The 27,724-nt window shown below is 43.0% G+C and overlaps 1 protein-coding gene across 1 annotated transcript in view; it reads right to left on the bottom strand.

The window, feature by feature from the left end:
- Positions 1-6,187: 6,187 nt before the first annotated feature.
- LOC148507599 (multidrug and toxin extrusion protein 2-like) overlaps positions 6,188-27,724 on the bottom strand; it is a 156,312-nt gene continuing 134,775 nt past the window's right edge. The window contains exons 14-16 of the mRNA XM_088445879.1: positions 15,222-15,316; positions 11,340-11,430; positions 6,188-10,808 (exon numbers count right to left, since the gene is read on the bottom strand). Coding sequence (XP_088302005.1) covers positions 10,567-10,808; positions 11,340-11,430; positions 15,222-15,316 — 428 coding nt within the window. The 3' untranslated portion in view covers positions 6,188-10,566. The remainder of the gene's footprint in view (positions 10,809-11,339; positions 11,431-15,221; positions 15,317-27,724) is intronic.

Below are 27,724 nucleotides of genomic sequence, written 5' to 3'. Positions count from 1 at the left end.
CATGATACACTGTGTATTGTAGAATTATATCTATACTGTACAGAGGTCACTAAAATGCTCATTGTATTGTATAGCGGTCACTAGAATGCTCCTTGCAGTTTACAAAGTTCGCTAGAATAGTACACGACAGAAGTTCCCAAACTCCGCTATTACAGTCCATGTTTTATGGATATCCATGCTTGAGTCCAGATGGTTAAATAATATTGACAGAGGTACTAATTAAGTCACCTGTGCTCAAGCATGGATATCTTTAAAACATGGATATCTTTAAAACGTGGACTGTAATGGCTGAATCTCTGGTATATGCTATTGGATTATTGCTATTAACATGTATTAGCATACTCTTATATAGTGCCATTATATTCCTTTGCATTTTGATATATAGCCCCAAATTAGACAACCAATTAAACCATAGGTTTGTCTAGGCCCATTTTCCATTGAGCCACACCAGTACAATAAACATTCTGGACAAAAGACTAACATCTATCTCTGCACTAAAAATCTGGATGCATGCATGCTTAATACCAGTTACAATATTAAGTGATTCATGGATTTTTCTGTGAGAACTAATCACTAACACTCTTTGCTTTGGGCATGTACTAAAAACCTTTACTCTGTATTGACAGAGGGCCTGATTCAGAGCCGGACGCTGTTTGCGCTCGCTCGTTCAGAAAAAGGGGCCGGATATTTAAATAGAGCGCTCGCTCTTTGCGGTCTGTTGACGCCTCTATGTCTGAACGAGCGAACGAAATATGCGCTCGCTATTTTGTAAAGACGCCCCCTGGCCGTTCGCATCATACGTCATCTCCGCTATTTATTAGATTAATCGAGTACATCGAAAGGCGTCTGAACTGCTCGCAATGCTTGTGGTTGGATTTTCCTACCGCAATCATGCGAACAGTTCAGGCTAAGAGACAACCAAGTGACGTGGCCGATGACGCTGCTTTGTTAATTATGCACTCCCATTAAACGCCCGTTTTGACCGTTTGGCACGCCTGCGTTCGGATCTCCACTCCCCGTTTTCAAGCACCTTCCCCTGTTACCAGCCACAAACGCCTCATCCTATCAAATTAGCAGGCACTCGCTATTTTGCGAACACACGATTTCTGACCGCACTGACTGGTTGGCGCATGCGCATTAGGACCCATACGCATGCGCAGATGTGCGAACATCGCTCAGAGCGAACGAGCGGCCACTTACGAGCGGCCGCTTACGAGCGGCTCTGAATCAGGCCCAGAGTTTTCAGTCTGCTTGATCATTGTTATCAAAGTCTACATAATTCCACTCAGGAATATATAGCTTATTTGTTTTTATTATGTACTTAATTTTTTAGGTTTTTTTGATAATTGTTATACCGGCTGGCTGAATACATTTTACTATTTTTGTGTATTTTGTTATGCTAATAATTTTTATGTGATTTAATATGTATTAAATAATTCTGTCTAGGAGCGCTGTCTACATATTTTTTGTTTCTCTTGTTCTTTATAGGTAGAGGCATCTATCTATTCTTTGATAGCAGCTATAGACTAGATATGCATTCATTTTTTATTTTTAAATCTATTGCCACACATGTGTTTTGTATAGTGCGCCTGTTTTTTATTTTATTTTTGCCTTTACAGTACAACAAAAGTTGCCTGCTAGGCCCTTATTTGCCTAAACTTTTTTGTTATGCCACAGTGGGCCTGATTTAGAGACATACGCATAGGCGATTATTCATGCAATCAAGCGATTGTTTAGCATTGCGCATGTGTATAAGCCGCACTGCGCGTGCGCAGCAGTCACACCTTACCTTACACACATCCGTAATACTTTGCAAGACTGTGAAAACATCGGTAATATTGAGTACAAACGGAGCCTCACGCACATTTGCACAAGGTCAGACCTTATGCACGCCCCTGCAATGACATTCAAAGTAACACACCGGCACCCCTGGCTTTTGCCGACCAACCCCCTGTCACCTCCCCCAAACGGTACTTTCTATCAATCACTATGCGATGCGTGTGCGTAGCCACTGCGATCACAGTTCCGATCGCAGTGGCCGGTTCGCACACGCGTATTGCGATGCATACGCATGCTCAGAATGCAACAATCGTCCGATAGCGTGCGTAATCGCAGTTGGGATTCAACCTGAATCAGGCCTTACTCGCACCTTCTAACTTCAATACTAACTTGATATTAAATTTATATGTCTATCAATGCCATTCATTGTGTTTTCCGATAATAATGAAAGTCACTATATGTTGGGGTTTTTTTTGTCGGTTGGCAAAAAGTACATATAAAATGTTAACAGTTAAAGTATAAGTAACCGTACATAGCTAAACATGCAGTCACAATACTGTGACAGTATTTAGCGCAACGGTCATGGCAATTAATGTATGGTGTGGCAAATAACGGCCATGCAGTTAGTCTGTGCACGGATATCTAGCAGGATGGGTGACATTGAGTTTTATTATGTGACATTTAGGGAAATATGGCAATATGGGCGAAATTCAATTGATTCCTGCCGGCATCGCGCCCGACGTAGCTATTCAATTCTTGCTCCTGTCGGGCACGATCAGCTGCCAGCGCTACATTTCAGCTTTCAGCCCCTGGGGGATGAGAGCTGAAATGTGCGAAAAGTGAAATGTTTGGGCGCCCAAACATCACTTTTCGCGATCGCGCCCAGCACTTTGGTCGGGTTTAGCTGCTTTACGCGGCTAAACCCGACCACTTTGGGCGCAATCAGCACGAAAATCTGGAACAATTGCATAGCGGCCCGCAACCTCCTGTCACTTTAGGCAGGAGATGCGGGCCGTGAAAACAATTGAATTCCGCCCTATGTATGACATGATAGGATGAGTGTTTGCGCATGTGGAGTGCTCTTCCCTCAATAGGCAACCTGTGGCAGTCTAGCTGTTGTTAAACTACACATGCCAACATTCTCTGCCACAGTTTTACCATGTCCTAACAGCGAATCTGTGGCAGGGAGTTGCAGTGAGTGCCACAGGTTGCCTACCTCTGCTCTAAACATATCTTGCTATAAAAAATAGACACATCAGTCAATGTTGCTGATCTGACACATGACAGGATGACTGTCATTTCAAACTGCCTATATATTTCCTAGATTATGTCCATGTCAATATTATGTACCTGTCGGCATTTTGACTATGTGCATATTGAATGTCGACATATAATCCATGTCGACATTTTGATTGTTTACATAATGTCCCTGCAAACATAATGGTATCTGTATTATGATTGTCTATATTTTGAATATATAAATAATATACCACCCATGTCATAAAACATTGACAGGGCAATCATTATAGTCACTCATTTTAATAACTGTAAATGCGCAGGGAATAGTGGGCCTGATTCAGGTTGGATCGCAATGCTGCGTTCGCATGCAGCCGGCCGATGTTTGCAGTCTGCGCATGTGTATAAGACGCTGGAATGCGATTGCAGGCAGTAACTCAGACCCACCACTCAGTGACTGACAGGAAGTGACGTTTGTGGGTGGTGACAGGGGGGTGGTCATGGGAATGCAGGCGTGTCAGTGCGTTCGAACGCCGTTGCAGGGGCATGCATAAATTATTCACAGTGAACCCATACGCAGCCTGAGTACTCAATGCGTGCAGGAAGTTTAGCAACTCCTGTGACAGGGTCTTGCCAACCACAAGTGTGCGTGCAGCTCCGATTTACTTGATGTTACTGATGATTTTGCATACTTGCACATTAGTACGGACGTGAGAAGAGGGTAAGGCGACGGCATTATGTAGTGCTGGGCGTCTGCATGTTGTGCTATGACGGCAGTGCGAATATTTTATAATAATAATAATTAGCATATATTCGCAGTGGCCGGTTGCGTGTGAACGCAGCATTGCGATCCAACTTGAATCAGGCCCCGTGTCTCATTGCATATGATGTAGGAAAAGTGTATTCATATGTCTGCTATAAAATAACATTGTCTCACTAAACCCAATATTAAGGATTTAATTCTCACTTTTGGAATTATGATATAGAAAAAATCATGACATAAGTGAGGATTACATTTTATGGTTTTGCGAGGTAACTATTTTATAGCTGTGAAGCAGGAGCATATTGATGCAGAATGTTTTAAGAAGTCTAGCACTAAATGTTTACAGAACATTTATAGAAAAGTAAACCATCCATTTACCAACGCACATTTAAGGGGGTTTCACACTGGCATTTTAGACCACAATAATATTCGGATGGGGAAACAGCAGCATTCAGAAGTTATGTAAAGGCTCTTTGGTGTGGCATTCAAATGAATGGGTGACACCATTGCCCTATAAAACTAGAGTGAATCAGTTCAAACACTGCATGCTGCAATTTGAGATCTTTTGCTCCTCTGTGATGGTGGTTTAAGGTCATTACAGTCAGGGGCGTAGCCAGTACTTTGTGGACTCCATAGCAACATTTTGAAGGTGCCATTTCCCCTTTTAGATAGACATCTCTTTCCACAGCATTTGTTCATTTTATGTGCCATAGTAGTGTCCTAGTTAATTGTATTCCCCATAGTAGTGCCCTAATTGATTTTATGAACTACTAGCTGGAGTACCCGGCATTACCTGGGATTTTAAGAATGTTTGTTTACACATCATCCTCCAACCAACCTCTCCTTAAGCAGGCCTCACGAAAAGTGTGACAAACTTCCCCATCAACAGACCTAAGGTCTTCGAAGGAAGTAGGACCTGTAACGATGTAAAGCAAACTTTGGAGATAGAAGCATTAAAAATTTGTAGGATGTACACACGGCCAAGAGCTTCTGTTGCTCTGATACCAGGATGACCATCTACAGCGACTCCCTGTTTTCTGCACAGAAAAACTTTGGGAGAAGCATTCCATGTGTAATATTTTGGTAGCTCACAGTAAGTACAGCAGTGTCCTTGCAAAGTCATAATTTTGACACAGTTGGAAGAAAGAAGTAAATGTTGTTGCGTAATTTGGTGTAACAATGAGCATCCAGCAAAAATTGTGTTTTTAAATTAATTAAAAATTAACAGTAATTCATTTAGATTAAAACATTTTTAGTTGCCTCCGCCGTGTTTTAATATGCTCGTATGTAAAATGTCACGATCTTTACTTGTAAACTGTGGATTTGTACAGAAAGACAGAAGTACAGAAGGACAAATTTTCGCTTTGATATAGTAGAGAAGATAGAAAAGAAAAAATGGTAGATAAGCTAAATCCTATTGTAATTCGGTACCTGACCTGTAGAGGGCGAATGCTATGCAAAATTTGTGTTTTTCCATTAATTAAAACTTAACAGTAATTCATTTCAGTTTCAAATTTTTTTAGTTGCCTCCGCTGTGCTTTAATACGCTCGCATGTAAAATTTCACGATTGTGGCTTGTAAACTGCTGATTTGTATAGAAAGACAGAAGGACAAATTTTCGCTTTTATATAGTAGATAGTAGTGCCATAGTTAATGGTATGCCCCATAGGAGTGCTCTAGTTCAAGTTATACCACACAGTGCACCCAGTTCATATTATATCACATTGTAGTGCACCAATGCAACACAGTTCCCCCATTTCACATTATGCCACTAAGTGCTTAGCGAGCAATTCTGGAACCCTGATAGGACACTTTATGACCTGGGTGCAGTTATGGCAGGCCCCAGAGGTGGGCCCCATGGCAATGGCACTCCCTGCACCCACTATAGCTATGCCTATTATTATAGTACCTCAATTTAGAATGCTGATTTTTTTTTTTTTTTAGAAATTCTGAACTTCTAAACTGCTTGTGTTACTGCCCATAGCACAAACATATATTACAAAGAACACATACATACAAGCACATACATGCGCACACACTTTCACTTACTTTGAGAGACTGAGATGCTGCAGAAGCCAGGTCGTTTATGGAGACATAATGCCATGATATGCGCATCTATAGGGAGTGGATGGGACTGAAATGATGCGATTCTCATAGAATTGCATTAAAATGTCCCCTCCCCACAGACCTTGGAAGCACAGCATAATTCCGCAAGGGGACAGGGCTACAATCGTGGGCAAAAACATATTTGGTCCTTTTGTGAGGTTTCTGGGTTCTCAGACCCCCTGCTTGTGCCACTGCAGATGTTGTAATAACTTTATTAATCTTAACTGTGAATATTGCAGGTTATTTAAAAGACAGTCGCATTTATGAGTTTTACTATTTTAATAAGCACATTTTCTAATTCCATTCATCTAACATTGCATAATATCTAGCAATTAGCAAACAGACAGATCATTAGATGTTTATTACATTGTCATCTGGATATAAACTATGTGCTGAGATAGTTGACATTGTTTTATTCAAAAATAAGACTACAATTTATATAACTTGCGGTCATGTACTGGCACTTAAACCATTTAAATGCAATGTTTTATTTGACCTTCTCGGTTTTATAAAATATCTGTCAGCATTTCTTTCAAATATTTAACACAAATAAAGCTTTTATCCAAAACTCATATGAGGCAAGTTTAGAAAATGTATATAAAACCAACATCTAAATGATAAATTATACACATAAATACATTGGGCCTGGTTCAGATTTGTAAGTTATGCCGATGTTTTCACAAATAGAGCAAGTTTTTGCCACTGCACATGTGTCTGAGTCGCACTGCGCATACGTGATGGAACATTACTCTAGTTGCACACTTCAAGTTTTTATTCGCAATATGATTGACAGGGAGCGTTTGGGGGAGTGTCAGCTTAAAATGCAGGTGTGTCTCAGCCATTTCGGGTGCGTTTCACATCCTGCATCTCCAATCCCGTACATAGCAAACATGGCTCTGGCGTCTACGTTACGGCGCCCATTCTGAGTGACCATAGACTCACTCAAGGAGTCAATGTTTGCATGATCTGTGCCCGATGCTGCGTATGTGTATACAGTTGTGGAGAGCTGTGATGGCTCAGGTGGGCATCTCAGTACATTCCTGGTCGCTGTGGCATTAGCATATTTTTGCATATCCACAGCTGTGAAAATGGCAGCTGCGGGAGCATTAGCGTACAACTCTGCACAAGGCCAATGGTTCCTTCACTCTGAAATGTGCAGAAATTGCCTGTTATTAGGACTATAGTAATACTGTACATTAAATAAAAACAACCTTATGTGTATGTAGTTCACCTTATACTTGGACAATAATTGTAACAATATCACAAATTGAAAGTGATGATGGATTATCAATTTGTTTTGCATATCCCAATAGTGTAGGTACGGGATGCAATCGGGAAGCCGGCTGACATTATACCAACAGCCAGCCGGGAATCGAACAGCCGGTTTCATACTGATTCCGTAGGTACAGGGGACAGAATATATACCTATGTTCAGGCTGCCATCATTGTAAATTTCACCCAGCAAAGCATGTTGAACTTGTGATTTCTACAGACCTCTGTTACAGGGCCAGATTAAAAATGGATCAGATGGGACTACAACCCCAGGCTCCCACATAAAATATGCCCATCATCATCATAGCGTGATAATCATCCGTCCAACTGGTAAGATGGCTGGTCATAAATCATAAGTATTAAAATTGTATTTCAATTTCATAACGAGATAATGTAATTTTTCTACTTTTACTTATTTAGGGAGAAATTGGGAATGATAGTGAAGGGGGTACACATGCCCACACTGGCCACACCCACACAGCACTGCTCACAATTACTCCACCTCTAACAATAGGCCCTTGATCATTTTCAACAGCGGGCCCATGTGGACCTTAATCTGGCCCAACCCTGCTAGCTTCACTTTTATGCCCAAGTAGCTGATGGTCTTTCCGACAGTCAGGGTCTAATGTATAACAAGCCTGCTAGAAAAAAACAGAAGAGTGCGACAGCCATTTTCCTGGCGATTTTCCTACTGCACGTGCACAAAACGCCAGGAAAATGGACAGCGTGACGTTTTCCCGCTGATTTCTGCAGCACTGCTGCCGCCGACATGGGACTCCGGAGGGGTAAGTATTGAAGAAATTGGTGCAGAGTGTGGGCCTGTGTGCACTGCAGTGCACACCCTGCACCCATTATAGATATGCCACTGGGTATATAGAAGGGTTGTATATTAGGTAGAACTTCTGAACATTTTACTGTAAGCAACACATTTAAGACAAAGAACGAATGATTTAGAGCTGTCAATTTGTTATCAATTAAACTACTGGAATAGGATAGGTATGGCAATTCTCTCCAATTTAGGGGCTTAAGTATAGGAATATCCTGCGAGATGAAGGTGAGTCTGCCCATATTTTTAAAGTGGCAATCCTTTAAATGATAAAAAAAACAAGTTGGTTTTGTCTTCTAATACCTCTTTTCCACCAAAAACCCAGGTCCGACCTGGGTTTTTGGACATGGTTCCAACCCTGGTCAGACCCAGGTCAGACCCATTTACACTGCACCTTTGATCTGGGTTACTCCCAGGTCAGCCCTGTTCACACTGAACTCAGGTTTGCCCTGCTAAACCTGTGAGGTCATAAAAAGTGGGAGGTGAATGCTCCATAACCACCAATCCGCTCATTTTAGGCATGATCCAGGTCAGATAACCCGGGTTGCACCTTTTACACTGCACCATTACCTGGGTCCATCCTGGGTCCAACCCTGGTAGCTACCTGGGTTGGATTGCAGGGTCACTTGACCCAGGTTATTTTTCAGGGACCCTTTTACACTGAGCTGCGACCCGGGTAGACCCAGCAAAAACCCAGGTTTTTGCTCTGGTGTAAAAGGGGTATAAATGAGCAACCCTTTAAAAATGTGGGTAGACTCGCCTGCATCACGCCAGAGCCTTCATCTCGCAGGCAATTAAATAAGCCCCTATACAGTATTGGAGAGAATTACCATGCCTATCCTATGCCAGTAGTTTCATTGATAACCTTTTATTTACATTATTTGAATATCTTAATTTTTAATTAAGCACCATTTAGAGGGCTTCTTTAGTCTATTTGTGATTTTGTTTTTTTTCCCGATCTTCTACCCATCACATGTGCAAAGCGTAAGCAGCGCCAGAGATGAAGGGATGATGAAAAATGGTTGAGGTGAGGTTAAGTAGTGAGATCATGAAGGGGGTGATGAATAATGAGGTGTGATGACCATCAGAGCTTAATATATTTGAAGTAGACAATGACGATGGTGATGCATAACAGGCGTGGTGGTCGGCCTGCAATACTGGGGCAGAGGTTTTAGAAGGTAGATAATAAGGGAGATGGGGGGGGGGGGGTGGCGTTGGTAGGGCTCTGGGGGAAAGTGGCTTACAGTGATAGATATACCAAACCTGCACTGCATTTTGTATACCACAGTGAAATCATGTTATTACAAGATAAATTTATTTATTTATTGGTCCTTGTAAACTTCTCGGCATTTGTGGTCAACTTTAGTTCTTTCACATTTAATAAGCAAAGTGACCACTAATGTCATTTGGCAAATTAACTATGTTATTGTACCCAATTTTGGATTGTGACATATATTTTTACTATATTTATTAAGGAAGACCACACATAGTTGTTGAGGTGACATTTTTTTTCTAAAATGTGATATTATGAATAGTCACTTACAAATACAAACACCAATAATGGAATGTAGTGTAAACGTTTCTTGAAATATAATATTTTGCTGTTCCTGACAAGTGTAACCAAATGAATGTCTTTATGGCCTTAAAAAGTAAATAGATATTTTCATCTTAAAACACAACAGGTTATGCCTTGGAATGAATTAGTATTGGACTAAGGCCTGATTCAGAGCCGGACGCTATTTGCGGACGGTCGTTCTGAAAAAGGGGCCGGATATTTAAATTAAGCGCTCGCTCTTTGCGGTCTGTTGACGCCTCTATGTCTGAACGAGCGAACGAAACATGCGCTCGCTATTTTGAAAAAACGCCCCCTGGCAGCTCGCATCATACGTCATCTCCACTATTTATTAGATTAATCGAGTACATCAAACGGCGTATGAACTGCTCACTATTCTTGTGGTAGCATTTTCCTACCGCAATCATTGATTGACGCTGCTTTGTTAATTATGCACACCCTTAAAACGCCCGTTTTGATCGTTTGGCACGCCTGCGTTCGGATCTCCACTCCCGTTTTCAAGCACCTTCCCCTGTTACCACCCACAAACGCCTCATCCTGTCACTCAAATTAGCAGGCATTCGCTATTTTGCGAGCACACGATTTCCGACCGCACTGACTGGTTGGCGCATGCGCATTACAAGTTACAACCCATACGCATGCGCAGATGTGCAAACAGCGCTCGGAACGAACGAGCGGCTGCTTACGAGCGGCTCTGAATCAGGCCCTAAGGACCTGAAAACTGCAAGATAAAAATTATTTCACTGGTAAACTATTTTACCTGTCTTATGGCCTGTGTTATATTAATTGTTTGAAAAAAGTTAATATTTTAATTGAATTAAAAAGTGAATACATTTCTCTGCTTTGCTACAGCCAAAGCCTACTGGCATTAGTCTTCCTAAAACGTCTTTTCATATTACCTTGGGCGGGAAATTTTATGAGCGGATTTTTCATTGAGATTAAGCTGTAACTTCCTGTTTATCTGGCACTTATAGGTTGTAGAGCTTGCACTGGGGATTTTCCTCTTCAGTTTCACCATTTGGCAGTAATAAAATGAACCGCAATACCCATGAGAAGTATGATTAAGGCACAAAATACTGCCAGACCACGGCGTATAATCAGTTGTTTTGTTGAGAGGATTTCCCCTACTACATTAGATGTCTCCAAAGGTTTTTCATCTTCCACCACTAACTGATTTTTATTATGGGCACCAGAGACGAAGTCATCCAACATAACCGCCCCTGAATAGTCGGAAACAGTTGGTTCTGTGTGTCCTGTTATAAAGTAGAAAATAAAACATAAATAATAGCCATAATCCTATAATACAGTATATGCATACTTTTACCAGATTTAAATTGTTATCTTTTGTGTAATAGGCACAACATATATACTGCATGTTATCGTGGCATATTTCAAATATATTACTGCGCTATTTAGATTAAACTTCTTTCTCCGAAGCGAAGTTGATCTCCAATGCCGTCGCCCACGCCACGCCAGACAATAAGTCGACATGGACAATAAAGGTCGACATGGAGAAAGGTTGACGGGTACAAATGGTCTATAGGGTCAAATGGTCGACATGAAAATGGTCGACACGTTGTTTTTTTCTAACCCTACTCTTCACTCCAACCCTCCCTCCTGGTGCCTAACCTTGATCATCGGAGTAGGTGCCTGACCCTAACCATCCCTTCTAGTGCCTAACCCTCCGGTAAGTGCCTAACCCAGGCAGTGCTGAGGACAACTGCTAGTATACCCATATTTCCATAGAAGAATAACAATATTATTGCAAAAGACTGCATTCTTACCAATTGAACCAAATTCAGTACTAGGCATCTCTATATATGGTATATTGATTTCAATGATTTTTTTCGGCTTTAATCCAGCTCTAACTTCAGCCTAAATGATTACAAAATATTGGTTAATATTAAAGAGGTTTCATACATTATTACTTATTTTAAATGTTATCCACTGATTTTGAAGCAGTTGGCTCTGAATGATGTTTTACTTTCGGGTAAGATTCTCTCTTAAATGATAATTACACTTTTAGGACATTTTTAACTTAAATAGACCCAATTGGTAATTGTTGATAATAATAGAAGCTCCTAAAAGAAGTTGCAATTCTGTGTTAGCTACACTGTAGCTGTCTAATGCTGGGTATACAATACACGATTGGTTTACCTAATGACGGCACGATGCAGTGGACGACAACGCGATGTGTAGTTCCATGCTGCATTTAGCATCAAGGCGTCATTATCTCATTGTCCCATCTGCTGTGCTGCACAGCAGATGGGACGATGGGATGAACCACCAGAGGGCACGTGCACACACTATGCGATCCGCCCGATATATCATTCTGATCTGAGTCGAAACTATATATTGTGCAATAAATCACATAGTGTGTACCCAGCTTTACTCTTTATGTCGTTTTTGATGTTTGATATTTATTTTTAAATGCCATATGCTCTCTCAGGGCCGTAACTAAGGTGGTGCGACATGTGCCATGGCACAGGGCAACGCAAGGCAGAGGGCACTGTTCAGGCCTGTCAATTTTCTGTTTAGAATCATTCTCACTTGTTGCTTCCACTTCTTTTACCCCCGGCATCTCCTGTCCGTTCCGTTCTCCTCCCTGACTGACTCCCTTCATCTGGCCACCTCCCCAAGCACATTCAGTGACATCCTCCTTTATTTAACACAAACATTTCAAAATACTGTAATTCCTGGGACTCGAACCTATCTCCTCTCACATGGCAATCAGACACCTTACACGTCGAGCTGTATGCCCCACAATTTCTGATGGCAGCCCTGAACCAGCACACTTTGAGTGCCCTTGCCGGTGAGCTCAGCCAACAGCGCAGGGTACATACACGGACCTCCCCACCATTGATATTTGCTGCAAATACACTACAAGCAGCTCTCTATACCTTCAGTCAGTGATCTACACTGCCGGCTACAGGCTAGTGCACAGCTGTTCTGAGGTAGGTGCAGCTTCACTAGCGCTCTCCTAAAGCTGGTGAGTTATACTGCATAATTATTGTGTATCATCAATGCAGCCATTGCATTCACAGTGTATTTGGCAGTGACACTTGGATAACAGTGTTAACACGGGATCAGTACCTCTTCATCTTCGTACGGGACAAATTAGATTTGTCATGCCCCTTCCCCATGAGATCACTCCCCTTTTACTGTCACGCGTCTTATGTTTCTATTTGAAAAATAGGGAGCGGGGGTGCCAATGCCCTTTCAGGCCCAGGGTACAAAGCAGTCTGGTTACGGCTCTGTGCTCTCTGTATATGAGCCACCTCAACTTCACATAAAATATTATGTAATGAAGTTTATTTAGCAACTGAATGACTCCTTGGATATAAAGATATAAATCTGCAGCAGCTGAAAAGAGGTATTGCCAAGGTCACAAAACACAGAATGAAGAAAATAAAGCTGTACTGATGTAGGCTGCCCTCTCATTGACTGGACTTTTCCATTACCAGTGCCGCTGCATGCTGATTATAATATTACAAATCTTCTGATTCCTACACCCAGAGGACAGAGCAACGAGAGCCTTGTGCTACCTACAGTGCTGTCTCCTGGCTAATCCTGTGGGTCTGGTGGAGCGGAGCAGTTAGAAGCGGAACACAGACTAAGGGCTCTATTTATTATCATTTTTTTACTAAAATAAAGTGAAAAGGGGTGTTTTCACACCCTTTTCACATTATTTTAGTTTCACCTAAATTTACTACAGGGCAATTGGAGTAGAATTCGTAAAATTCTAAGTATCACTTATTTTTAGTAATCAGATCACATTTTCTATAATTGTAATGGGAAATGCAATCTGTGTGCAAGTTATTAAAAATAAATTGTGAAAAAAAATACCTGGGGAAGCTCTGTGATAATAACACCACCAGGAGGTGGCGTTATCCAGGGTCTCCCCCGGTTACCGGACTCCTGCTCTGCTCTAACGTGCAGAGCAGAGCCCAGGAGCCGGCCCCAGTGATCAGCTGTGTGGTTTAAACAGACCACACGTTGATACACTGCAAAAAAAAAAGTACAAAAAAAAATTAACATACCTGGGTCCAGGGACCGGAGTTCGGGGCTCCGGTGATGTCCTCCCTCCGGTCAGCTGGTCTCCCATACTGCACTGCTGGCCGGTCATCAGGTGACCGGGTCTCAGTGCAGTATGGGATGTCAGCTGACCGGAGTCATGGAGGACATCACCGGAGCCCGGATAATGCAGGTAAGTGCAATTAAGGGAGGTGGGGGTCCGGGATTGCGGGGGCGGGGCTCAGCGCCAGGGGGTGGGTTAGCAGTGGCGGCCGGTCAGCGCATGCGCGGGCACTTATCAGTATTTTTTGCAAAAATACCGTGATAAGCTGCGGAGGGGATTCGCAGGGACGGAGCTTTATCGCAAGTTCTGTCCCTGCAAGGGATTTTTAGTAAATCCCTGTGATACTGCCTTAATTCGCAATGTGAATTCGGTTGGTAATATCACACTACAATCTGCATTCCCTATGCGGATTGCAGTAAATAGAGCCCTTTGCGTCATACTTTGAGTATTCTTCGGCTGTCAAGGAGGAAAGGTACGGCTGGTTGTAATAGAGACCATGGGCAGGCTCTATCTATGCGCAATTGTGCTAATAGCCACTGGATATAATACATTTAACTAGACTCCAGAGAAATGCTACAATTATTTCAAGTGGATGAATACTTATAAAGCGGAATAATTTGTTTAATCCGGAGGACAAGTATTACATATAATTTTAAATACGGTACCATATAACAAGTTTTATATATATATATATATATATATATATTATTCTGCTCTGGACATTAAATGAGTACTCACCTGAGCTCTACAAAGTGACATTAATCAATCACTGTGTGGGGTTGGGTATGGGATGCTGGTGCTCGGGATCCTGGTGGTCAAAATCCAGATGTTGGCATCTGGATAGGGTAAGGATACCGACACCTGTTGGTCAGTATCCTAACCCTCCCCCTCTTCCTAACCCAAACCTACCCCTCCCTCCCCGGTGCCTAACCCTATCCTCCCCCCATAGTGCCTAAACTCTCCCCATAGTGCCTAACCCAAACCTAACCCCGCTACATCCCCCGTGCCAGGATATTGACCCGGATTCCAGTGTGTGCTACATACAGGTTTACATTTACATTAACCACTGTTTATTTTATAATACAATATATTGTGTAACCAACAATTATAAAAATTAAATACATTAATGCACTGGTTTGGAACATTTCTATGAGGTTACATCAGCGCAGCTTAATTTTCTTCATTAAGTAATGAAGTAATACAAGAGAAAAATTGCTACTGTATAATTCTCTCCCTTTTGCTCTGGCAGCACATGTACAGCTAGTTAGTCAATTTGCTGTGTGTGGCACCATTCTGCCAGATCCAGTCTAATCTCACCAGATGTACTATGGCAGGGCAGAAAATCAGCTCAGCTGATATTGACTCCCATAAGCACGTTTATTGTCAGTGGCTGACCTAAAAGTGGTAGGTAGCATGTACTGCCAGATTTACAAACAGGTTGAAGTCATTGACATCTGAAAGGTAGGATCAGTGAAGTTTGGACATTCATTTATGTGTGATCTCAACCACTCTTTTCAAGTTTACAACATAAGCCGTTTATAAATAAGACTTCAAATTTGCATATAAAAACCTCTAAAAATGTTATTACCTCTTTACATGCTTGGCTCCAATTAATCCGATAAATACAGGGCAAATAGATGCAGGTTTGCAGTATCACTGGAATTAATAGCCCAATCCATAACCCTTTAAAACACATTATATGGTTACATATACTGTATGGGATGAAACAGACATGACTTATTAGTTGGAGGATCAAACATTTGTGGAGCTTGTCCTGCACTAAAACCTATAAATAAATTAATTTGTATTTATAAATGTTGAGTCTTGTTGTCCCTAATATTTATCTTTAGTTAGGGATTACCGCTATTAATCTCTGAGCAGACGTACATCCTCCACACTCCACAACTATACAATTTAAAATAAAAATATTTATTCACAATAATGAAAAAAAATATTGCATAGATCCCCAATTTTATCATTGACTTTTATTTTTTCACTAGTAAATAAATTAAACTGGCATCATCCCGGTTAGCTGCTTCGCCTCTCCCTTCCCAGACTCCTTCCATCCATTATACTTACCCTCCTCATTCTCGGTCCTCTTTATTCCCGTTGCTCCAGCGCGCGTGCGTGTTACACCTAACATTACACAATTAGGTCATTAAGCAGATGTGCAGGATGACCTAATTTATATCAGTGAACACATTAATAATAATAGATTTAAATGAGGTATGTTTCGACCCAATTCTATCACCTTGATATTAAGAGGTGTATTACTTATCCGAATGAGATATTCCTGTAACACGATCCTATTAGGTCAATTCCTTTCACACACAATATTGACTCATTCAGAAAGTCACACCCAGTTAAATGTATGAAGTCTTGCAGGTATAAGCCCACTATCTATTCTGTTCTACACAAAGTTTGACATTCATCATATGGGTCCAACTCCAAATATTCACTGACCGCATATTAACTGTAATAAACATAATTATTTTTATTTATTAACAGGTAATATGTGTGTTTGTATGTTCTGTACAAACACACATATACTATATATTTATATATAGCTATGCTTACTGTAAGTTAAGTTTGTTTATAGTGGGTATACATGGGTTTGCATTGCTAATCAGAGGTGAATATGCCTAAACTAGGATTTGTGGATTATTAGTTATTTTGGGGGGCGATTAGTCTCTTGAAAACCTATATCCATTCCGGTCGAAGATGCTACCAGATTACACAATCTAGTGTCAATGAGTGATTTGCTGGAAACTTAATCATCCATGCATGCACTCCACAGTACCTAACAGGAGGAATGCATCTGTGTGGTATATGCTGATTGGCTATTAGAGCCGGTCACAATATCCAACAAGTGGAACGCTTCGGCATGAAGAAGCGGCAGAGGCCCGCTTGATCAGAGGGGCAAGGGATATATAACAGTTTTGGCTAGTACTATGCAGGTGAGCACAATATAGTGTAAGTGAGAAAGTGTATAAGCTACCTTAAATACATGGCAAGTAAGGTAGTGGATAAATCCCCATCCGTAGATGTACCTTGACATCATCAGTCACTGTGCAATGTCATTCGTTACTATCCACGTGGACATAGAGAGAGAATATAAAACGTGCCCGAAGCACTAGGTCTAAAGCGAAGTGGTTTACAGGACCTCTTACATTACAACCATATGACTCACGACAACAGGGGGAGGGGCAGGGTTCAGAAGTGGGGGCCCAAAAGTGTCCTCTCACGGGCTCGCTTTGCTCTTCGTGCTTCGGGCACGGTGGCTCGCTTCACTCGCCACAGGTTTATATTCCCCCTCTATGCCCACGAGGATAGTAACACTGGCAGCGGACCGGCTCTGCCGTAGTGGTCACATGGTTGTGACGTCAGAGGTCCTTTCTCCAATTTTAATCTAGCAACAACCATGCCCGAATCGTGGTAAGCGAAGCGAACCCGGGACAAATTTCTTCTTTTGTTGGCCTTTATGGGCATGGATCCGCACTTCCGCCCTCACTCCACGTCACTTCCAGGTACATGTACATGATGTGTATTTACGGTTTCTGTACCTGCTGGGGAATCAGGTGTTCTGATTTAGGAGGAGTTTAATTTATAGCAAACTCATGTGAGGCAGGTCATTTACTGCTGTTCTTTGATGGAGATGGTTCTGCCATGGTTAAAGTCTGTGAGTGAGCTGAAATGTTGGCTCTGTATGCGGCAATGTGATGCTTTATGGATGAATAAAACTGTTTATTAAATTGCTTTAAGACTGGTGAGTGCCCTTCTCTATGTGTATTGGATTACTGACCCTATGTGGATGGGACACTTCTATGGTTGCTTCAGGAGCACATCAGTAGATGTAACTCAGTGTCTGTGAGTTCATGGCATTTGGATTCTGGATAAAGGTGCTCTTTGTTTGCTCCCCCGACTATGTACCCGGACAGATTTAAATGGTTGGGCTATTTTTAGTATTGGTGTCTTCAGTTTTGAATGATGACAAGAATGTTATCTCATGATTTTCATGCACTGGATCATTATGTGTTTTGTATTTCGATTTGTAATCAAAGGTTTATGTCATGTACTGTATGTGGATTGCTTTCAAAGTATGACCTTATTCGAGGTTGATTGTTTGGTCAGTACTAATGAATTAGGCTTGGGGGGGGGGCACTATCATATGATTTGGAACATTGAAGCGTTGATGATAATTTCAGAAATATAAGTGGGTTGGTCCATCTTAATGAGAGTAAGGCAAAGGTCTCTACAGCACATCAGTATTACTGTACAGTTTACTTTAAGTGTATGTGGATTTATTGACACAATATGACACAATCCGCTACAAAATTTCTGGATGATGATCTATTGCATGAGGCAGAAAATGCCTGAATATCACTCACTGATGATGACGCAAGTAAAGTTTTGTTTGGTCAGGAAGATTTTGGTATGTTTACCAGCAGAATTTTCCATTGATCTATATCATAGATTATTGAGATTAAATAAGAAAGAAGTGATTCTAATCTTGCATGGGCAATTTCTGCCTGACTACCATTGAAATAAGCGTATACCTAGAGGATTCCATGTTTATAACATACCAACAATAGGGAGAACCAATCTCACATTTTGTTCAAAGTGGTTTGGGGTTCTTAATAAGTGTTTCCTAGATCTCATCCTATTGGTGTTAGGGGAGGTGGGATCTGAATTAAGAAAGATCAGATCAGAATTAACTGAGTTAAGGACATCTATCACAAGTGGATAGACAAATTCAATATGAATATCGATTGGTATAGAAATTAGCTAGTAGCGTTTTAACACAATAATTAGAGACAGTGAACCTTGACTATAAACAGCATACAGTCTACAGGTGGTTAGCAGGAGAAACTACCAGCAGACCCCGCAGGAACATACAAAGTTTTAGGAGAAACCGGTATACACAATTGACACATATTCTTCCTACTCCACTGATATAGAGGGGCAAGACTGCTTACCGTCCCCAGCAGCATAACTCCTTTGGTTCCTTTTTTAGGGAGGGAAGAGGAATGTACATTGACCCCCATTAGAATAGATGCCACAGTTTACACACAAGGAGGGGGGGCTATAAGAAGTGGAAGGAATCACTATTAGTTGACAAGGTGATCACTCTATCTAGTTATACCCTTACTCCAGGGGAAAACTCCTTGCTTAATATGGATTTGGGATTCGTTACACTATTTAGGGCCGTATTCAATTAGTTTCGCACCCGTGATACTTCTTCGCATGCCGAACTTTTCGCCGACTTCACGTGTTTTAGCCGTGGAAACTTATCGTGCGCGCCCCCGCTATTTGCCATATTCAATTCCAAAGGATGCGAAAACGCGCCCAGTGAAACTCTAACAGGCGAAAAGTGTTGGCAGAATTGGGGAAATCAGCCTGACACCCCCCAAAAGATGCACTAATATTAGGGATCCCCGATTACCCCTATTGAAGATATTTGGGGTACTTAAGTGTTGTCAATTGCTCCAAAATAGTGGCTTTGCACAAGTGGTGAATTATAGCATTAAGCATTTTTTTGAGAGAAAATAAGTAGTCCTGTCAAATTTGGGGTACTTGAAAATGGGTGCAAGCATAGTTAAAAATCGCTAAAGTCAAGTTTTAAGTGCTGCAAAAAACGCATATTCAGCAAACGGCCCCCATTTCCAAAGTGCTTTTTTGGGGTGTTCCTCTTTTTTTTGCTTTTTTTTGATGCCGTTATCCTTTGGGGGTCTGTCCAAAGGGTGCAGAGTGGTGTCCGCATCTTTGCACCCCAAAACCGCAATTCTGCACTTTTTTCCGCCGGCTATTCAGAGGTGAAACTTTTTTGCCGGGTACATTGTATTGACTTTCTGCTCCGGTGAAATGTCGCAACAATTGAATACGGCAGAAAATTTACACCTGGCGAAATGACGTCACTCACTTAACCGCAGATTCGGACCTTTCGCATGGATTTGAATACGGGCCTTACATGTGAAAAATGTAACATCAGTAGATCAATACAAGTTGGAGCGAAAATTCCGCCTATGAGATCACTTTGGCGATTCAGATGTCTGTAATGATGCTGACTGTAGTTCAATTTTGAAAAGACTAAGGCCCTCATTCAGAGGCGCTCGAAAGAAGCGAGCGCTCGTTCTGAATGAGGGCAGCTGCTTCCTTATTTTTATCACTGATGATGTCAGTACGGCCGCCCATAGAACGGTAGGCATTCCTTAAGGAATGCCTCCATTTTGGAAACCACCCCCCCGGGCCGCCTACAAAATGGGGCAAGCTGTCGATCAACATCGACAGCTGCCCCTTTTGTAGAGAGCTACGGAGCGAAAGAGTTTCTCTCTCGCTCCAGGGCTTGCGCACCCGCTGCACGTGCGCAGGGCTAACCATCGACCCGGTTGCGAGCGCATAGGCACTTGCGAGCGCCTCTGAATGAGACCCTAAGCTCTTTTGACCCCCTCCTCAGTGAACCATAAAATTTTAACTTTTTTAAGGGTAATAAGGAATGACTTCAATGTTAAATACACCAGTCATTACATATTGTTAGAGTCTGTGTTGTGGACCCAGGGTGGTAACAGGAGAAAACACCAGAACAGGTTTAAACTAGGGGTGTGCACCGGCCACTTTTCGTGTTTTGTGTTTTGGTTTTGGATCTGGATCTTTCTTCGTGTTTTGGATCTGGATTGGTTTTGCCAAAACTACCCTTCCGTGTTTTGGGTTCTGGGTTTTGTGTTTTGGAACTGTATTTTTTTGAAAAAAAAAGCATAAAAACAGCTTAAATCACAGAATTTGTGGGTTTTTCTGCTCCTATGCAATTATTAACCTCAATAACCTTCATTTCCACTCAATTCCAGTCTATTCTGAAGACCTCACACTATTGTTTTTATGGCCAAAAGATTGCACCGAGGTAGCTGGATGACTATGCTAAGCGACACGAGTGGGCGGCACAAACACGTGGCCCATCTAGGAGTGACACTGCAGTGGCAGACAGGATGGCAGTTTGAAAAACTAGGCCCCAAACAGTACATACTGCAAAGAAAAAAAAGAGGTGCAAGATGGAATTGTCCTTGGGCCCTCCCACCCACCCTTATGGTTGTATAAATAGGACATGCACACTTTAACAAACCAATCATTTCAGGGCCAGGGTCTGCCACATGACTGTGGCTGAAATGATTGGTTCGTTTGGGCCCCCACAAAACAAGCTGGCAATTAATGTGTCCCTGCACAAACTGGCTCTACAAAGGCAAGATGTCGTCCTCATCCTCCTCATCCACCGATTCTGTGGATAAAACAGGAAAAAGGGATTTAGGTGTCCCTGGACTGCTTACGGTCTTAGCCAAAGTTTCTGAACTTGACAGTAATTTTTTATGAACGCGCTGCAGGTGCCGTATAAGGGAGGATGTTCCTAGGTGGTTAACGTCCCTACCCCTACTTATTTCACCTTTACATATGGTACATATGGCAAGACAGTTGTTGTCCGGATTTGGATAGAAATATTGCCAGACCAAAGAGGTGGAATGTTTGGTCTTTTGCCCAGGCATGACCGTGATGGGCTTTTTCATCCCACGGACAACAACTGTCTCCCCCGGAGCCTGATTTAAACAAACCACATCACCATCAGAATCCTCCTCGCCAACTTCCTCCTCAGTGCCAGCTACACCAGTATCCTCATCCTGTTGTACTTCAACAGTGACATCTTCAATTTGCATATCAGCAAGTGGACTGTGGGTGCTCCTTTCAGCACTTGCAGGGGGCGTGCAAATGGTGGAAAGAGCCACCTCTTCCCGTCCAGTGCTGGGAAGGTCAGGCATTGCAACCGCCACCACACTTGGACTCTCCTTGGGGATTTGTGATATCTTCTTAGAAAGCACAGTTCTTCGCTGTGCTTTTGCCAGCTTAACTCATTTGATTTTTTTAGCGGGAGGAGGGCTTCCATCGTCATGTGAAGCTGAACCACTAGTGATGAACATAGGGAAAGACCTTAGCCGTTCCTTGCCACTCCGTGTCGTAAATGGCATATTGGCAAGTTTACGTTTCTCTTCAGATGATTTAAATGTTTTTTTCAAGGTCATTTTCCTGAACTTTGTCATTTGGGATTGTATGTGCCCTCTATTATGACATTGGGCATCGGCCTTGGCAGACGACGTTGATGGCATGTTATCGTCTATGTCATGACTAGTGGCAGCAGCTTCAGCACTAGGAGGAAGTGGTTCTTGATCTTTCCCTATTTTATTTTTATCGGAGAAAGTTTGGTCCTCCATTTATGTTATATTGATATATACGTGCGGCTAAGGCGCACACAAACACAGAAAATAATTTTTTATTTTTGTTGGAGACTAGTGCACTTTGTGGGTTACACCACCCTTTAAGAAATGAGCCAGCCGGCCCTTTACTTATGGGACACAGGCGCACGCTTGGCGCTGCTCCTTTGTTGATGCACGTGCAGCCACAGTGCACACAATTCACAAACACAGATTTTTATTTTTTATTTTGTTTGGAGTGCCCTTTGGGGGTTACAGCACCCTTTAGTGGTCAATCCAGCCAGCCCTTTATTTATGGGACACAGGCGCACGCTTGGCACTACTTTGTTGATGCACGTGCGGCTACTGCGCACACAATTCACAGACACAAAAAAATATATTGTTTTATTTTGTTTGGAGTGCCCTTTGGGGGTTACAGCACCCTTTAACGGACAAGCCAGCTGGCCTTTTACTTATGGGACACAGGCGCACGCTTGGCGCTGCTCCTTCGTTGATGCACGTGCAGCCACAGTGCACACAATTCACAAACACAGAATTTTTTTTAAATTTTGTTTGGAGTGCCCTTTGGGGGTTACAGCACCCTTTAGCGGTCAATCCAGCCAGCCCTTTATTTATGGGACACAGGCGCACGCTTGGCACTACTTTGTTGATGCACGTGCAGCTACTGCGCACACAATTCACAAACACAAAAAAATATATATTTTTAATTTGTTTGGAGTGCCCTTTGGGGGTTACAGCACCCTTTAACAGACAAGCCAGCCGGCCTTTTACTTATGAGACACAGGCGCACGCTTGGCGCTGCTCCTTTGTTGATGCACGTGCAGCCACAGTGCACACAATTCACAAACACAGAAAAAAATTTTTTATTTTGTTTGGAGTGCCCTTTGGGGGTTACAGCACCCTTTAGGACTGGGGCACTGCACAGGACTTTGGAGCGGCTACTGCGCACACAATGCATAAAAACACAAAAAAATATATATTTTTATTTTGTTTGGAGTGCCCTTTGGGGGTTACAGCACCCTTTAGCGGTCAATCCAGCTGGCCCTTTATTTATGGGACACAGGCGCACGCTTGCCACTACTTTGTTGATGCACGTGCGGCTACTGCGCACACAATTCACAAACACAAAAAAATATATTTTTTTATTTTGTTTGGAGTGCCCTTTGGGGGTTACAGCACCCTTTAACGGACAAGCCAGCCGGCCTTTTACTTATGGGACACAGGCGCACGCTTGGCGCTGCTCCTTCGTTGATGCACGTGCAGCCACAGTGCACACAACTCACAAACACAGAAAAAAAATTGTTATTTTGTTTTGAGTGCCCTTTGGGGGTTACAGCACCCTTTAGCGGTCAGTCTAGCCAGCCCTTTATTTACGGGACACAGGCGCACGCTTGGCACTACTTTGTTGATGCATGTGTGGCTACTGCGCACACAATTCACAAACACAAAAAAAAAAATTTTTTTATTTTGTTTGAGTGCCCTTTGGGGGTTACAGCACCCTTTAACGGACAAGCCAGCTGGCCTTTTACTTATGGGACACAGGCGCACGCTTGGCGCTGCTCCTTTATTGATGCACGTGCAGCCACAGTGCACACAATTCACAAACACAGAAATTTTTTTTTTATTTTGTTTGCGTGCCCTTTGGGGGTTACAGCACCCTTTAACGGACAAGCCAGCCGGCCTTTTACTTATGGGACACAGGCGCACGCTTGGCGCTGCTCCTTTGTTGATGCACGTGCAGCCACAGTGCACACAATTCACAAACACAGAAATTTTTTTTTTATTTTGTTTGGAGTACCCATTGGGGGTTACAACACCCTTTAACGGTCAATTGAGCCAGCCCTTTATTTACGGGACACAGGCGCACGCTTGGCACTACTTTGTTGATGCACGTGCGGCTACTGCACACACAATTCACAAACACAAAAAAATATATTTTTTTATTTTGTTTGGAGTGCCCTTTGGGGGTTACAGCACCCTTTAACGGACAAGCCAGCCGGCCTTTTACTTATGGGACACAATCGCACGCTTGGCGCTGCTCCTTTGTTGATGCACGTGCAGCCACAGTGCACACAATTCACAAACACAGAAATTTTTTTTTTATTTTGTTTGGAGTGCCCTTTGGGGGTTACAGCACCCTTTAGCGGTCAATCTAGCCAGCCCTTTATTTACGGGACACAGGCGCACGCTTGGCACTACTTTGTTGATGCACGTGCGGCTACTGCACACACAATTCACAAACACAAAAAAATATATTTTTTTATTTTGTTTGGAGTGCCCTTTGGGGGTTACAGCACCCTTTAACGGACAAGCCAGCCGGCCTTTTACTTATGGGACACAGGCGCACGCTTGGCGCTGCTCCTTTGTTGATGCACGTGCAGCCACAGTGCACACAATTCACAAACACAGAAAAAATATTTTTTTTTTTTGCACTTGGGGGGAGCACCCCTGACGGACAGAGCACCCCCTGGACAACACTACAGCACCTCTTTAGGACTGGGACACTGCACAGGACTTTGGAGTGGACACAGCCCCTATGGACAACTGACTGCACAACACAGTCCAGCCAGCCCCTATGGACTTTGAAGTAGTGGACACAGCCCCTATGGACAACAGCAGCACAGCGCAGCACAACTCTACACTGCACTACACTACACTACACAGCCCAGCCAGCCCTAACTCCCACCCTCCCTCTTCACTGTCCACAGCCGAGTGAGAAAATGGCGCCGACGCGGGTACCTTATATAGGATCCAAAACCGGCGAGACCCGGAAGGCGGGATGATGACGTTTTGCCTCGATTTCAGATCCGAGTCAGGCGGGAAAAGTCAAGCCTGACTCGGATCGGGGGGCTCGGGGGGGTTCGGATTTCAGAAATCCGAGCCCGCTCACCCCTAGTTTAAACTGAAACATAGGTTGTTTAATGTGAATGTTGGTAGACATGAACAATAAGAAAAACTAAAGTCCAGAAATAACAAACTAATAAATATGGCAGGAGGGAAGTGTAGTGAGTGGGAATAAACGAATGTCCAGAACGGTGACAGAGATGAATGAGGTGAATCCAGGAAGACTGTAAAAGTGCAATGGACATCCAGGTATTCAGAATAGTGGCTGAGAGGCATATCCGGAAATGCTGTGTGGATGACTGAAAGGAGAATCCGGTAATACTGTGATGATGGCTGAAAGGAGAATCTGGTAATGCTGTGATGATGGCTGAAAGGAGAATCCGGTAATGCTGTGATAATGGCTGAAAGGAGAATCTGGTAATGCTGTGATGATGGCTTAAAAGGAGAATCCGGTAATGCTGTGATGATGGCTGAAAGGAGAATCTGGTAATGCTGTGATAATGGCTGAAAGGAGAATCTGGTAATGCTGTGATGATGACTGTATAGGAATGGGTTATCTGCGGAAACAGGTTCAGGCCAGGTTCTGGTGGAAGGTGCAGGGCAATCTCCTGCTGAGTGCAAGGCAGAGCGCTGCAGGCTGCAGGGAGCCGAAGGCAGACAAGAAGCTAGGGCAAGCTCAGGAGCACAGGTCTCAGGTTCAGGAGCGCAGGAACTCTCTCACAGCTGAAACTGTGAAACACGTTGCACTGGCAACTACAGGGCGCTCCAAACACCCTTAAGTACCCAGCAACAGATCGTGATAGGCCAGAGAGAGCAGGTGACCCACAGACAATTGGCCTGCTATGTCACATGGCCAAAGGCAACATGGTGGCGCCCAGACAGCCGTGATGCAGAGACGCCAGTAGTCTTACCCCTGTGAGGATGGCCCAATGCTGGCAGACCTCTGTGCATACGCAATGCCAATCTCCACCCGCCAACTCTCCTGCCAGAAGGACCGTGCCACAGTGCCCTCACCGGTAAGGACGGCAAACCTCCACACTGCAAAACCTGGGTCGTGACACATATGACAATTTGAATCATGCACAAATGTTGCCCATTAAATTGTTAAAGAATAATACCTTTATAGTAATTTGTCCTGCTAATAAGGGTAGGGCGGTGGTGGTGATAGATTTTGAGGAGTATGATAGAGAGATTTATTCACAGTTGTCTGACATTAATACCTACAAAAAAATGGCTAAAATTCCAATGTATGACATCAAGGTATCTGTTGATCAAATGACTGAAGAGGCTAATATGGCAGGATGTATTGATCATATGCTGGCCAGTTGTTTGAAGGTTGATTCTTCAGTATGTCCTATACTTTACATGCTGCCTAAGGTACATAAATGACTGGACAGACCCCCTGGCAGACCTATTATTTCTGCAAGGCGTTCAGTCCTTCAGCTGATCACTCAGTTTGTCGATCAAACTCTACAACTGTTAGCTATGCAGGTTTTCAGCTATATTCTGGATACACCCCATTTTTTGGAGAGCATTTGCTCATTGGTCGATCTTACATCCAACATTAAGTTTACCACCAAGGCAGGGGCATTTCTATAATGGGTGCAGGATGTACGGGGAACACGGGCCCCTGGGTCCAGGGGGGCCCTGCACTGCACACTCTGCACCCATAATATTACTTACCTCTCCAGAGTTCCACATTAGCACGGGGGTCTGGTGCTGTAAAACGACCGGAAAATGGCCGCGGTGGCCATTTTCCCATCATTTGCGCATGCGCAGTACAGGGAAAATAGCTGCCGTGGCCATTTTCCTGGTGACCTGTGCATACACTATAGACTCTGGGCACACTCTAGTGCTCAGAGTCTATAACTCCGGCGCTGGCCGTGCACAGCTCAGTGCACTGCAGGCAGCCGGGCAGAGAGGAGGGGGCCCATGGCACTGCACACGGGCCCCCTCCTCTCTAGAAACGCCCCTGCACCAAGGGTGTCTCATCACTGTACACCATGATACTCCATCAAGAAGGCATCAGTTCTGTAAGAAATAGATTGTTGATGAGACTGTATCAAGGATCTAGCCTTTGAATTTATATGCAGTCTAATCAAATTGGTACTGACCAACAATCATTTTCAATATTGTGAGGGTTATTATATGCAAATACTGGGACTGCAATGGGGTACATTTTGGCCCCAGTTTACACCAATTTATATATAACCCAATACGAAGAAACATACATGTATACCCTAAGTTTGGTCCCGGAATTTTAAGCTATGTACTTTTCATAGATATATTTATAGTGTGGCAGGATACTGATGAAGCTTTTGAAAAGATGTTGGGTGAGCTAAATGGTTTGGAGACCCCTATATGGTTTTGGTTTATGACCAAAATGCAACCTGACCCTATTAAATTTTTGGATGTGACAGTCTATAAGGTTGGCACTAATTTGGGTTCCACCTTATACAAGAAGACTGCGGATCATAAATCTTTACTACAGCACACCAGTTTCCATTCAACAGCCCACAAGGATGGACGCTAATATCGCAGTTTGTGAGGGTTCTGAGGACAAACGCGAACCCAATCAAGGCTGAAGCCCAGATGTCAGAGAAGAGAGGGAGGCTCATAGAATGGGGGTCCTCACCAGCAATTGTTCAAAGAGGCTTTACATGAGCTAAAGATAAATTTCACAATGCAGCTGCAGCAACAAAGAATACCAAAACAAAGAAAGAGGAGGAGTCGCTATACTCAAATGTGTAGTAATCTAAACTCTTGCTGCTCTTAGCTGCTGCTACCACTGAGAGCTGACCCTCTAAAATATAGTAATGCATACTGATCTGGTGTGGAGCGCTGCTAGAGGTGTCAGAGATGTAATACACATGAATAACTACACATTTTTTATGTTGATATGCTATTTATATTCATTGCTTATTACATGTGTTAATACATTTATATCATTAGGTATTCATTCATGTGTATTACATTTCTGACACCTGTAGCAGCACTC

The sequence above is a fragment of the Taudactylus pleione genome, unplaced genomic scaffold, assembly GCF_031769625.1.
Source record: "Taudactylus pleione unplaced genomic scaffold, aTauple2 ptg000391l, whole genome shotgun sequence".
NCBI classification, from domain to species: Eukaryota; Metazoa; Chordata; class Amphibia; order Anura; family Myobatrachidae; genus Taudactylus; species Taudactylus pleione.
Note: the sequence above shows the minus strand (reverse complement) of the source record. Positions and strands in the feature narration are given on the sequence as shown.